This window comes from Kwoniella bestiolae, chromosome 1 (assembly GCF_000512585.2).
Source record: "Kwoniella bestiolae CBS 10118 chromosome 1, complete sequence".
NCBI lineage: Eukaryota > Fungi > Basidiomycota > Tremellomycetes > Tremellales > Cryptococcaceae > Kwoniella > Kwoniella bestiolae.
Genome location: NC_089241.1, coordinates 4,294,432 through 4,308,254, shown reverse-complemented (window position 1 = coordinate 4,308,254; position 13,823 = coordinate 4,294,432). Strand labels below are relative to the sequence as shown.

Below are 13,823 nucleotides of genomic sequence, written 5' to 3'. Positions count from 1 at the left end.
ATACGGTAGGTAACGAATGTGCAATGAGGGGTCTAGGTTCTATGATCTATGTTGTATGCTATGGTTTTATGATTTTACGATTGATATGTTGTGGTTGATGATGTGTTTTGGGATCAAAGGATGGTAACTATATACTGAAAGTTTACACCATGGCACCCTCGGCACTGGTTCTAGCGCTGGTTTGTTGAGACTTGCCTTCGTCGCCTTCTCGGTGGGTCGATCGGGCGTAGGCTTTCTCAGAAGCGAGTTTCTGGCTGCTAGCTTGAGATTGTCTGAAGTTGCTTGACTTCCAAGCGGCAGTGTGGGAGAGATACAAAGCGTCGACCCTGAAGTCGTGGTATTAGCATTTGCATGATCATGTGGTTGGAGTGCACAGTGACTCACTCTTCAATGGACATTCCTTTGGTTTCGGGGATACAGAAGTATGCGAAGGTGAAGCTGCGGAAATGGTCAGCGAGGAACACATATCGAGATATGCGATCAACTTACGACAAAGCGAGACAACCGGCCCATACGAAGGTGATACCAGTTCCGATGATAGCTTGGATTTGAGGAGCAGCGAAAGCAATGATCAAGTTGAACAACCAGTTCGCACCAGTACCCTATTATACTACATTAGCTCGACTCGATGCCAATGAGGGAAGACACTTACCAAAGTAACACACAAGCTACTCAACCGGATGGGGAAAGTCTCACCACATACGACCCATGCGACGGGACCCCATGAGGATGCGAAACTTGCGACGAAGAGACAGGTGAAAGCGATCAAAACATCACCGGCGATCTTGTCATCTGGGTAAGCCTTTGATACGGATCCGACAACGATTTGACCGGTAAACATGAGGGCTCCACCAATGAGCAAGACGGGTCTTCGTCCGGCTCGGTCGACGGCGAGAATACCGGGGAACGAGAAGAGGACATTGACGGAGGCGAGGATGATTTGGAAGATGTCTAAGGGGTGTGTTAGCGGGGATAAAGCTTAGATCGGGGCAGAGCGACTCACAACTGTTGTCGATACCGGCAGTTTGAGCGAATTGAACACCATAACTATGACAACTTGTCAGCGAATGGTGGAGAATTCTGTAACAACCCACTCACGAGAAGAAGAAGTTGATACCAGTGATTTGCTGACCGATTTGCACAAAGATACCAATCATGGTTCTCCAGAGGATTCGATCCTTGGTGGAGAAACACTCCAAGTAGCTTGCATCACCTTGTTCTTGATCCTTGAGTGTGGCTTCTCGTACTTCGACCATTTCGGCCTACACGACTGCCATCAGCTTTGATATGTATCGATGGAATGGCTAACCGACCTCGATATCAGGATGGTCCATTGGGAGACCTCGGAGATTAGCCAAGTTCTTACGGCAGTGATCCCACTTTCCTTTCTTGGCGAGGAATCGAGGTGATTCAGGTGACAAGACGAATCCGACGAGCAACAAGACGGCCCAGGCCATTTGTAATCCGACTGGCACTCTCCATCTATAGCCTGATATGTCAGCGTATGTATTGAAGTTTTGTGATAGTACGACTTACGAGACATCGCCAGCGTAAGAACTCATACCCCAGTTGGTAATTGCCACACCCCAAATACCGAGGGTGACACACAACTGGAAAGAACCAGTGACCAAACCTCTGAATCGGGGAGGAGCAGCTTCCGCTTGGAACACAGGGACCAAACCGGAGGTAGCACCCACACCGAGACCAGTCAAAAGTCTAGCCACGCAGATTTGACCGTATGTGTTCATGGCGGAGGTCTAGGGGAGGCGTGAGTCAGTGCGCTGCTACGGTGGCGGAGATAAGCGGGGATTTCACACACCTCGATTGCCGCACCGATCAAGTAGATGAAGATGAAGATTAAACAGGTGAGACGGAGACCGAACTGTAGCGGCAAATGGTCAGCATCAATGCATATCTATCCGGATTACACTCAAACTCACTCGATCCGCAACAGACCCAGAACCGACAGCACCGATGGTCGCACCAACACTCAACAAACCAGTGATAGCACTTTGTCTGGTAGTACCGAGAGTACATAGACCACTGGCATCACAGGTACCGAATCGTCTTTGGTACGAGTCCATGTTGAACTGTGGTGGGTAAATGAGTAAGTTGTAGCTCATTTCGCTAAAATGCTAACTCTACTTACCAAACCACTTCCCTCCGAGTTACTCCATCCGAAAAGAACACCAGCCAGACTCTGGAACAGACATAATGTCAAAGCTTTCTTGCTACTTCGAGGAGCCATCTTGTAGTTGCGCTTCTCCTATGTGTTGTTTAATGAATTATTGTTGTGTGAATACTGAGATAAGAAGAGAAGTTGAAATGAAGATCGAGTATTATAGGGGGACACAACACTCTGTTGCAGAAACTTCGTCGACCTTATAAACTAGTTTGATTTTTCTTTCTTTCCGTGACAAATTTCGATCCTTACGAAAAACCAGAAAACCAAACACCAGCAAAACCAAATCTCGGATCGTTCAGGTATGGATTGTGGGTCATAGGTATGTCATGCAGCGATACCCTTTTGCGGATACGAATTCCCCCTTCTCCAAGCCCCGTTTGACATGTCCACCCATCCCCAAATCACCCAGATGCAGTGTGGGAAAACGTATGTTGTCTTGGTCTTTCTAAAACCGGGTAAATTTTATTTGCGTCGTATCGGACACAAGCGAGTTACTTCTCAGTTGCTATTTCCGTAATGAATCAGGGTAAACAAACAAACCCAGTAAAAAACCCAAAGGCATCCTCTGCGGAAGTTTTCGATTAAACACCCTGAATGCAGGGTCAAAGAGCTGATGCCGCCGGCTTGTGTGACTATTCCCGCCGGTATACAAACCTCGGCCGAGGACAAATGAAGATTCCCTCGGATAGCATGTGAAGAGTAAAGACCTCTGAAATTTTTCAACAGGACGTCATTTTGAGATCCTGGATTCAAATGAAAGATCACCCCTGTGCGTCGGATCGTTGCGGAGGCACATGTTGTCTCTCTTAGTCGATCCGGGTTAAACGGGGAGCAGGATGGATATCCACAGATTGCTGTCTCTGTGGGAAATTTCTGTGCTGGAAATTGCTCATCACCCCGTGTGGTGTTATGGTAGCTCCCGGGGGCATAGTCTGCTTATCAACACACTCATCCCGAATCTACACGAGGGCCGCGTGGAGGTACAGAGGAGATGGGAAGCCACACCTAAAATCATTCGCGTGGAGGTCGAAGCGATTTGTAGCGAGGCGGGGCATTGGTGCAACTCTCACGGGTGGTGAGTCGGGGTGGATAGGACTTGGTTCGCTTCACATGATGTTATCAACGACAGAAGCTGCTATGAATGGGCATATAGACAATTGCATCTCGGAAGGCGATCGTGGGACCGGTGCAATCGCGGGGAGCTCCAAGGAGGCTATCTCTTGAGCGATTGCAATTTGACGACTAGTTGTCTCTGGAAACCACTCTCTTCCTCTCCTCGATACATCGAAGAACTATACTGACCCTTCACTGACATTTGAAGAACAAAAGAGCATAACCCACGGAATCACAACGGCCCTTTGCTCGTACCCAGTTCGGCGGCTGTTTCGAGGTATCTTATGGCCGAGGTGTACTGGCGGAGGCGTGGCTTCAAGTTCACCTGTTCATTAGCATCTGATCCACTTGCAGATGGTTCTTCGAGAGGTACGTATACGCTTATCCTTGAAGCACTACGTCTATGTTGGGAAGAGCTCGACCGAGTCACCACACTCACGATAGACCGACAATCATCTTTCAACCTCGTATAGCTCCATTGGTCCATCTCGCAAAACATGACATCTACCACCTAGCTGAAATATCCTTTGGACAGTGTCAACATGCTAAGCAGATCTGAAGGTCTCAGGTAGCTCAGGATCCTAGTTCTAGTTCGAATGTGAGGTAGAGACCAGACATGCGCCGCGGGTGTAGGAGTCAGAGAGCCAAGGGCGGACATCTTGTCACGTCTTTTTGGATTGTCTACGCTTGGTTGTGAGATGGTCTGCTTGCTAGAAGGCGAGGATGGGTTTAAGGCTGTAGACTGGATGCTTGTCGATGATGCTGATATTGAGACAGAATGGATAAGGGGTGAATACAGAAGGAGAGAAGTGGGAAGATGTCATTTGTTGTCCCTGTTCTTGATGTTTGATTTCGTCACACATCCATCATATCATGTTATTGTGATTTAACATTGCAGGCAGACCATTGAGACCTGCTCAGCTCAGACGGGTGAGATAGCAAAGCCTGACAATGCGACGACCGATGCATGCGATACTGTCCCCTCTCTACGTCCTTCGTCCAACATCAACACCGTATCTTCCCCTTTCCCTCTCGATCTCCTCTTTACTCCTCATTCCTTGACCTTTGTTCTCCCTTGGTCCCTTCTTGCCGAATAAACCAGTACCGAATCCTGATGGGTTGCCCTGTAATCAGAAACACAAACACAAATGATCAGCGTCATATAGACTCCAACACATGAGCAAGGGTGAAGAAAACTCACACCACCATGTAATATCTGGATGGTAGCTTTCAACACATCCGGTCTGTTTCTCGAGCCAGTTATCATAGCGCTGGCATCTTTGATACCGCATGCTGTGAATAGACGGTGGATCATTGGTGGGACCATTAGACCGAATCCTGTGACAAGGGGCAGTTAGCGATAAAATTTCCTGTGTGACAAACTCTGGACTCAAAGGGCGAAGCTGGATTGAAATGCTTGGTGCTTAGGCAGGAGGACGACACTCACCAGGTGGTCTGGCTCTGAGATGCACTTTCGCAGCTCCCCATTTACCCGTCAGATCTTTACCTTCGCCCCAGAGCGTACGGGCTTCGTATCGGTTGACATAGTCCATCGAGAGCACGGCTAGTAAAGGTCAATCACGAAGTGAGCCCTCGGAATCCATCAGGTCTTGGTTGACGTGGCTCTTGCCCAGAGGTGTCGGCATCATTATGCTCAAAACCAACACTCACCCTTGTGGAAAGCAGCATCCGCCGCTGCGGCACCATTATGACCTCTACCTCTGCCCAATCCTACTAGACCTCGTTCGGGCGATCCGACTACCACATAAGCTTGGTTGACTCCCCTGTGAAAGTGAGCAGAAGTGTCAGCGAGGTACAAATTCCGTATGTTATCTGATCTGATGTATCCAAAATCGTCCCAAGCCCAGCATCTCAAGTATTCAGACAAGATGTTCTCGCTTCGTCACAAGACTGCTGACTTGTCGTTCGTACTAGCCCGATCCCTCCACGACGTATCTAATTATTCCACCCATATCCACGTTCTATCCCTTACCAAGTCCAGCGTATCCTTCAACCCAACCCAAACCCAAACCAGAAAAACACTCATCACTCACATCTTCCCCTTCTTCGTCATATGCTGCACCTTCCTACTCCTAACCACGAACCTATTCAGTCCCCTCAGCTCGTCCCGACTCAGTCCAGAGATAGCAGAAAGCTTCTGTTCCTTTCTCGCTGCATTTTGATCTTCCAACGTCGTAGGGTACTGCGATGGGTGCGGAGGGGAGAACAAGGGGGAAGGGTGGTTGTAGTGTTTGTGTATTGGTGAGGAGTAGGTGTTGGGGAATGTGGGGAGACGAGGGACGGGAGAGTAGGGGATTGAGAATGCCTGCCGGGGGAGTCCATTGGGCGTGCTTGATGGTGGGTTAGATGGGGTGGAAGAGGATGATGAGGTCGAGGTTGAGGGGATTTCTGAACTTGAAGGTATTTCCGAGGAAGATGAAGAAGATGAAGAAGATGAAGAAGATGATGACTCGGTTACTGTTGATGCCGATCTGCTGAGTAGCCTGGAAGAGGAGGAGCCTAATGCTCTGAGCGGTCTTGTCATATGCTTTGACATTGTGTTATTGGATTCGATGATGATGATGATATGTATGATGAATGATGAAATGGACGTGAATTATCGAATTATCGAAATAAAAACAGTTGGATGTAAAGGTAAAGTACAAGGCTCTCACCGTAGAGATATCGCCGAAGATGGCGGGCCTCACCATACGGGAGATAGCTGAATGTGGCACTGGTATTCACCACCCGACTTAGTTCGAGAATAGGAATATGGATATACCTCTGTTGCTTGAGATGCATGATACAACGACAACATACAACATATGAGATACAACAGGAGTCTAGTGGCTACAATGTCCTGCTCTTGAGCCCAAACGATGACAAATCTAGGATTGTCTTCAGCGGTCATCCCATCTCAACCACTCGTTCTTCAAATCCCACAACCTCCTCACCCCTTCTTTCTCCTCTTCGCGCCAATCTCCTGGCTCACCTGCTACTCCCAGCCGGTGTATTATATCTTGAAGAGTCATATCCTCTCCTCTCTTCCCGTCTACTGCAAAGTTACCATCGAACTGACGAGCGATGTGAATAACCCTCCTGGTCCGCAGCTTCTCTCTGTTGAGTGAGTTCGCACAGACAAGGTCAATCTTCAACTCCCTGATAGATCGAGAGTAGACTACTCGGACTCTCGCTCGAGTTCTCATATCTTTAAAACCAGGGGATTCTCTTGAGCTGCTGTCAGTGGATTTCGATGGGGTATTGATATTCGAAGATTCCATGGTCTTTTGAAAGCTAAAACTAATATCTGGCGGTGATGAGCAGGTGATCGATAGATGGCCAAGTGGATGGAATATCTTGATCTAGTGTACACAGGGAAACATCAGTCCCTCAATGTATCATACGTCGGTTGCGAGGCAAGATCACAGATGAGGAAGATAAGATATACTCACTCTCGGTATAATCCTCTTGAACCCTTCCACGACACCATTAAAATTCTCCCAATCCCTCTTGTCCTCATTACTCCATTTCTCAACTTCCTCAATATCCAGAACCCTCCTTTTACCTTTACGTCCACCGCTGCCAGAGATAAATTCAACCGTCCGCCCACCTCGTCCCACTCTTATAGTTTGTCCTCCTACCACATCCAAAACCACCTCGTATCGTGAGGGCTGCGAAGGGATGTATATCGTATCTCTCTTGTTCTTCTGTATACGTACGGGACGAGATGTGGGTGGGAGTGGGTGGGATAGTATAGGCTTTATGGTATGTTTGCGAGGTTGAGGTATTGTGACTGGTTGCGGTGGAACAGGTGGACAGGAAGATGAGATAATCGAATGTTGTCTTGGCCTGGTTGGTATGTTCCCTTTCGCGCGAGACGATGCCTGCTGGTCTTTCTTTCGATTGGGAATAGAATTATCAGGAACTTTGGGAGAGGCAGGCGGGGTGTCAGGCGGAGTGAGAAGTGCAGAAGATGAAGAAGTGATGAATCGGACATTGACGGTATTTCGATTCCGTCTATATTCGTTTCCACTCGGTCTCTCCATCACCCCTCCTCCAGGTTCTTTCCCCGTAAACGTTTCTCTATGAAAGTTTGTCTCTCCAGCATCATATGGGTTGTTCCCTCTGAGTCGATCGTATCCAACCTGCGTGATCGTATCATCTCGAGGTGAATTCTCATCTGCGAGCGAAACTATACCCAATCTCTTCCTACGAGTCTCCTTCCATCCCCTTTCTAGCTCTCTGAGTGGTGAGGGTGTATCTTGCAGTATCTCATGAATTGTTGATGCGACTACAGAGGGCCGACGTGATGTTGTGTGACCTTGTCGTGACGGAGGAGACGGGATAGGTGGAGGTAATTCTGGATAATGAGCTGTTGAAGGCTTGGGTCTTCGTCGAGTCAGAGGTACATTTGAGCTCATCGGTCTTGCTTGTCTCCTACTGTGTATTTCAGAGGGGTGTGGTAGGGTGTATTGATCACATACATGGTATAATATATTCGAGTATTATTATGTTGTATACCAAAGTGCTAACCAGGATATCTCTCCCAAAGTGGACATATCGGTAACATGATGAAACCGAAGTGACCACCTATAGCGGGGGTGGCCGCCTACCACGTGTGATGGTACCGTTCTTAACACCGATGTCGGATATAGGCCTTGCACCATAGCGATGCCACATTGATATCTCCGAAGGTCGACAATGGGATTTTCCTCTTCATCATAGACACTCTCGTGGTTGTTTCCTTGCTGGTGGTTCCGAGGTGGTTTTGTTGAAATTATCATTGTACGCTACATCTCCTCCTCTCCTCCCTATCCATCATCAAAGGCTCAAACGTTCTCCTGCTTGATAGCTTAAATTTGGTTGACGTGCCACTAAACAACAAAACAAAGTGAGCGTGGTTTCATCTCTGCTTAGCAAGGAAGAAGGACAAAACGAAGAAGAACGGGGACGGAAGGGAAGGAGCAAGAGAAACATAAAACTAATCCTTGTGATATTTACAGATGAAGTACCTCGCCTCATACCTCCTCCTCCAACTCGGTGGTAACGCCTCTCCCTCCGCTGCCGACGTCAAGGCTCACCTCGAGACCGTCGGTATCGAGGCCGAACAAGAGAGACTCGACAAATTGATCTCTGAACTTGAAGGTAAAGACATCAACGAGGTGAGTGATGTTTTCTTGTTGGAGGGTGATGTGGGAGGGATGTCCATGGTATGGTTTGACTAGAGAATGAAGGAGTGGCATTGGACATCCTTCCTCTATAGCATTACCCTCTCATTTGATCAGGAGAGAAACTCTCGCTAATCTTTCTTCCCTTACCTAGCTCATCGCCGAGGGTTCATCCAAACTCGCCTCCGTCCCATCCGGTGGTGCCGCTCCCTCCGCTGCTGCTGGTGGTGCTTCCGCCGCTGCTGCCGGTGGTGATGCCGCTGCCCCAGCCGAGGAGAAGAAAGAGGAGGCTAAGGAGGAGTCCGATGACGACATGGTGGGTTTGGGTTCTGGTTCTTCATATCAAACGGAAATATGCGACAATCACCTCTTGTCCTTCTCTGCTCACGTATGAAACGTCTTTCTAACTAAAATGCTCTCATAGGGTTTCGGTCTTTTCGACTAAGCTCGTTCGCTCGTCATTTCCGGTCGACTTGCTCCGTATCATGTAGCTTCGTCAAAACCTCTATCTGGACAACAAAGATATCTTTTTGGACTTGGTAGATGGGTTTTATGGAATGCATGATATGTCTACCTCACAAGGTTGTTCTCTAGCTTCAAGTTCCGCTATCGTGGTTACATCCCATCGCGGTGGAAAGGCTCTCGAGAGTTGCTGTAGGAAGACCCTTCTTCACTAGAGATAGGTCTATGCCTGAGATCGGAATGACTCGGTGTCGAAAGGAGAATCAACTCTCAACGTTCACCCACTTCAATCCCATTGACCAATCTGACATTTTATGGGATGACCTGACCATCCGATAACGGAGCAAGCAATACCTGCACTGCCATCGATTGAAAACTCGTGAAATACGTATTGGATGCACCAATGCCATAACCTGCGCTCAACTGAACACGCTATCAAAGTGTAAGATACATATATAATGACCAACGTAAATCATTTGAAAGAGACTAATCACAGAAATCGCAAATCATCCAATCCTACTACTTCTCTCATCCTACGCATTATATGAAACAAAGGCGTAACATAGGTGATATCCACCCTCACACCCCATCGCCCTTTCCCCCCACTCCCACAACTTACAATCCCCCTCATCCGTCCATCTCTACTCACCACCCCCGCACGTTCATCCATTCTGGTGTAGTACCTATCGCCCAGTACTTCTCCCATCTTCCTCATTTGTAACCCCCAACCCCAGCTGTATCCCTTCCGATTCCTTGACTTCCACTTGGACGTCCGTCATCTCGTGTGACTTCAACAGACCTGTACATTCCCTGACTAGATTCTGAGCCTGTTCCACTGACATCGTGTCTGGCGGCACTCCAATCCAGAGTATCGGCTCATCGCTGGATCCTTCCTCCCCCTCGCTGTATGGTATACAAACCACATCGACAGACACGGACATACCATCCGTATATCTATCGATGATCCCCAGGAAGTCCTTACCAAGTTGACTACCCCATATACCGCAGATGGGATGAGACGGATCCACGGGCCTGATCGACTTGCTTGCTGGGAAGTTTGCGTCCAGCTTGAATCGGGGCGGGGACCATTCCGATGGGTCGCTTCTTGCGAGTAGCCGGGGGCGGGACGGAAGACCGTAGTGATACCCCGTGAATGGGTCTGGTGAGGGGGAACTGGATGGTTCATTTGACATGGTATTTTTCGGTAACTTCAGAAAAATGAGTGCTGCAGGTGTGGATGATGGTGAAGAATGAAAGGATATTCAAAGGGTGGCAAAAATGATTTGGGTATATGATATGGGTTCTTGTTTAGGAAATATTCTCCTACGGCTCACTCTCAATTTAGGTTGAAAGTGACGGCGTAATACGAGGCAATATACGCACTTTCATTTAGTATACGATTGTATGTAGCTGCAAAATTGCAATCGCATCTCACAAGTATATAAAGATACAACCGTCGCCCCACCTACCCTGGTGTGGCTTTTTTTCGGCTAACTAGCAAATGCTATCCTTCCCTCCCTCTTCCCCCTCTCTCCTCCGCCACCCCGCCTCCCTCTCCTCGCTGATCCACATCCGTACTATTTCCTTCCTCACCAACCTCGTCAGAGCCTCACTGACAGTCTCATCCTCCCTCTCCTGCTCTTCGGACAATACCATACCCGCATCCCAATGTTGCACTCGAAGATGGTAGGTACATCCCGTGCCACCTATAAACGCCATGGTCTGAGCTATCTCGAATAACGAGGGGAGGTGATCTACGATTACAGAGTATGTTTCTGGTTCGGAATGGTCCTCAGAGGGAGGTATGACCAGTCTGAGCGAGAGTTCCTCTAAATTTATAGGATTCTCGGTCTGGACGTTGGAGGTGAGGGTAGGTGGCGATTGTGTTGTTTCCCCGATATCAGCTCTGAGTATCACATCCAGCCTTTTCAATCTACTACCACCTGATGGGCGAAACGCAAAATCGTGCGCAAAGAAATCGTATATCGAAGTCCCAAGCTTCATCTCAGCTTTGATTGTTCCCGATTCGTACCGTTTCTTTCTTTTGGACAACGGTATGCTAGGTAGGGTGGATACCAGCTCCTCCACATGAGGTGATAAGAGGTCAATGACATCTAGGATGGTACTTGCTTCGGATTCCTCGAGAGCTACTGTAAGTTTCTTGGGGATGAGCTCTAAGTTACCGTGAAGAATGATTTCTCGTATATGGTCCATAAACCTCTCGCATGTCAGATCTCTAAATTCAAGTCGGAGGTCATGGACGGGTAGGTCGAATGTGGCTTTTTGGGTGATCCAGATATCCAAAAATCTATCAATTATGGTCTCTTGATCATTGTCGTTGTCTTTGTCATCCTTGTCCTTCTCGACGAGACATTGTCTCCGTGATTCTTGAACAACCAGCCTCTCCCACCTGGACTTCATTATTGTGTTCTCATCCAATCCCATATCCTCCGTTTTCTCGTCCTTGTCCTCCTTTGTACTATCGGCGTCGACAAGCATATCGTCCAGGGTACATTCAATTTGCATATCCCATATCTCACTGCTGTGTTTCTTCCTATGACCGTGCCCGTGCTCGGCGACATCACGCCCTTGACCTTTGCTGGTGTCGAACACGTATGTCAACGTTCCTGCCCCAACCCCTGATGCTCGATGATGAATCTTCCTGAGATTGGGAAATTTCTGGATCCACAGTTCCTCGCCCTCGCTCTCTTCCTCAGTAGGATCGCCAGAAGATACCTCGTCGGCGTCGAACAACCAAGGCTTGTATCGGTTCTTGTTGCTGACTTCGTCAACGACGATTTGACGTACTTGATTTTTGTACTGGATCAACTGGACTTCTGCTGAATCCCCCTATCAGGTATCAAGGAGTTGAATTGTACAACCCCAAGTCAACGATTAATCTTGTTTTATTTTTTCTTGTCCGGCAAAGTGAAGCAAGCACGAATTAACTCGACTCACTCTGCGCTTCACCCTCCTCCTCGTTATGGCGTAGTCGTCAATATCGATACAGTAGTACAGCACCTTGGTGACGTCTTCGAAGTAGGCGCGAGATAACCTCAGACTTCGGTACAAGGTATCGGACGGCGTGCAGGAAAGGAGGTGTCTCCGTATAGGCTGGATAGACCAGGCTTTACTTGCGGCAGTCTCTGTTTGGATGAATTCCTCGAGCTTGGACATTCTGCCCTAGTAGTTTGTTTGCTCATATGCGCGGTATCGCACATTCAAGCTATGAGATGGACGTCACTCTTGTAAACTTGTTCCAGTGAGTAAGGTAAGTAGGTTGGTCGAGTGGATCAATCGGTTAAACGGAGATTTCTCTGAAGCATTACACACTTCCGCCTCAGACGATCTACGTCAATGGGTCCATTTGCTGACTCAGTGGATATACAGTACTCCAACTGAGTCGTAGCTCTCTTGATACACCCCTGAATCTTTGACATGCGAATATATACGACGTACCGTAGAGGATGAAGGATAGAGCATTTTAGAATACTTGTACCATTTGCCACTCTACTGAGCTGGTCTAATCAAATTGATTCCGTTGATATCTCATTCACGCGTTTTTTCCGATTCGAGATGACAGATGCACGCGTATTTCCTTCTTCTTACATTTCTCACTCTGCTCATTTTATTATCATCATCATCATCATCATCATCATCTCTACATCCCTCTCGACACTGCTAGCTATCCAACCCGACAAAAGCAGTAGATCAAGTATCAAGTTCAGCTAGCTCTAGTACTGAGACCGAGAAACTCCCTGCATTTCATCGACCGATAAATCCCTTCTCACACATCTCGTCCTTCCCACCAATACCCATAAATCATGTCCAAGAGCAAGCAACCTACGATGGAGGAGTTGGCAGAGAGGATCATATATTCCGATCGATGTGTGTGGATCCTTCCACCATGTAGACGGCGAGATGCAGTGGCTGATCTGCTTTGAATTCTTCTTGACGATGTAGACTCGGACGATAAATTCGAATATCGACATGTCATCTTACCCAAAGCCATGTTGAAGTATATCCCCAAGAGGTGGGTCTGTACATTCTATAGATCAGATCAGGTAGTCCAACGTGGACCTCATGGATTAGAAGCTGATAAGTCTCGTTCGCCTTATCTAGCTACTTCTCGCCGGACGATTCAGGCTTATTACGAATACTCGAGGAGAACGAGTGGAGAGGGATAGGGATCACTCAGTCGTTGGGTTGGGAACATTTCGAGGTGCATGGTGAGTCTGCGTCTTCTCTGTGAGGGTGCTGGAGGGAACGGAGTGTTTAATATTGCTGTATGAATTATACCATTGGAACCGAAAGTCTCGTCGAGATTAGGAATCATGATGCTGATTGTTCTTTATATCCTTTCATACAGCTCCCGAACCACATATCTGTGAGTCTCAATAGTCAATCCTGAATGGTGAACTTATACTGACCTTTTGCGCATCGTGTCATAGTGCTGTTCAGACGACCACTTGTGAGCATCCTTCGTCCTCGCATTTGACTTTGGGTATAACTCTTGAGCTGACCACTATCCTTTGACAGCCCGCTAAGCGATAACCATCTTTCGTCGCGGCATCGTGAGAGGACGAACGTAGTGTTGAGACGGCGGTATGCGACATAGGCTGGGGTGGATGGCGCATCTGTGAATAGATTTTTCTCCCTTCATCGTCCCATCTTCAAGGTCATACAATCAGAGGTTTGTACTTCTTCGTTTTCATCTCTACAGTTTCAGGTCATTCAAAGCAGATTTTTCTCTTTCTTCTACCGTCTTATGCAAAAACATGAACACCTACATATGAGAATAGTGGATATCATATCATAACATATCGTATCAAATATACAACAAACAACCGAACGAACATGACTGGATCTAATCTAAAACCGTCCAACGGAAGAAC

General features: G+C 47.7%; 7 protein-coding genes across 7 annotated transcripts; 2 read left to right on the top strand and 5 right to left on the bottom strand.

Moving 5' to 3' along the window:
- Window positions 1–142: 142 nt before the first annotated feature.
- On the bottom strand, window positions 143–2,248 carry I302_101618 (uncharacterized protein; the record flags this gene model as incomplete). The annotated part of the gene is made up of 11 exons (XM_019187002.1): window positions 143–326; window positions 385–438; window positions 490–602; window positions 653–951; window positions 1,004–1,047; window positions 1,099–1,262; window positions 1,314–1,482; window positions 1,537–1,757; window positions 1,820–1,882; window positions 1,941–2,090; window positions 2,150–2,248. 11 exons carry the CDS (start codon window positions 2,246–2,248, stop codon window positions 143–145), a joined length of 1,560 nt encoding a protein of 519 aa, XP_019049880.1.
- A 2,036-nt stretch (window positions 2,249–4,284) lies between these two features.
- I302_101617 (mitochondrial 37S ribosomal protein uS5m) lies at window positions 4,285–5,855 on the bottom strand (the record flags this gene model as incomplete). The annotated part of the gene is made up of 5 exons (XM_019187001.1): window positions 4,285–4,422; window positions 4,500–4,636; window positions 4,746–4,862; window positions 4,970–5,082; window positions 5,353–5,855. 5 exons carry the CDS (start codon window positions 5,853–5,855, stop codon window positions 4,285–4,287), a joined length of 1,008 nt encoding a protein of 335 aa, XP_019049879.1.
- Window positions 5,856–6,198: 343 nt separating this feature from the next.
- Window positions 6,199–7,719, bottom strand: I302_101616 (uncharacterized protein; the record flags this gene model as incomplete). Its single annotated transcript, XM_019187000.1, has 2 exons — window positions 6,199–6,660; window positions 6,751–7,719. The coding sequence occupies 2 exons, from the start codon at window positions 7,717–7,719 to the stop codon at window positions 6,199–6,201; spliced, it is 1,431 nt and encodes a 476-aa protein (XP_019049878.1).
- Window positions 7,720–8,301: 582 nt separating this feature from the next.
- I302_101615 (ribosomal protein P2) lies at window positions 8,302–8,911 on the top strand (the record flags this gene model as incomplete). The annotated part of the gene is made up of 3 exons (XM_019186999.1): window positions 8,302–8,460; window positions 8,621–8,782; window positions 8,891–8,911. The coding sequence occupies 3 exons, from the start codon at window positions 8,302–8,304 to the stop codon at window positions 8,909–8,911; spliced, it is 342 nt and encodes a 113-aa protein (XP_019049877.1).
- A 700-nt stretch (window positions 8,912–9,611) lies between these two features.
- I302_101614 (uncharacterized protein) lies at window positions 9,612–10,121 on the bottom strand (the record flags this gene model as incomplete). The annotated part of the gene is made up of 1 exon (XM_019186998.1): window positions 9,612–10,121. One exon carries the CDS (start codon window positions 10,119–10,121, stop codon window positions 9,612–9,614), a length of 510 nt encoding a protein of 169 aa, XP_019049876.1.
- A 301-nt stretch (window positions 10,122–10,422) lies between these two features.
- I302_101613 (uncharacterized protein) lies at window positions 10,423–12,105 on the bottom strand (the record flags this gene model as incomplete). Its single annotated transcript, XM_019186997.1, has 2 exons — window positions 10,423–11,778; window positions 11,887–12,105. 2 exons carry the CDS (start codon window positions 12,103–12,105, stop codon window positions 10,423–10,425), a joined length of 1,575 nt encoding a protein of 524 aa, XP_019049875.1.
- Window positions 12,106–12,752: 647 nt separating this feature from the next.
- On the top strand, window positions 12,753–13,482 carry I302_101612 (cyclin-dependent kinase regulatory subunit; the record flags this gene model as incomplete). Its single annotated transcript, XM_019186996.1, has 6 exons — window positions 12,753–12,816; window positions 12,892–12,961; window positions 13,051–13,157; window positions 13,298–13,315; window positions 13,380–13,399; window positions 13,468–13,482. The coding sequence occupies 6 exons, from the start codon at window positions 12,753–12,755 to the stop codon at window positions 13,480–13,482; spliced, it is 294 nt and encodes a 97-aa protein (XP_019049874.1).
- Between the last annotated feature and the right edge of the window lie 341 nt (window positions 13,483–13,823).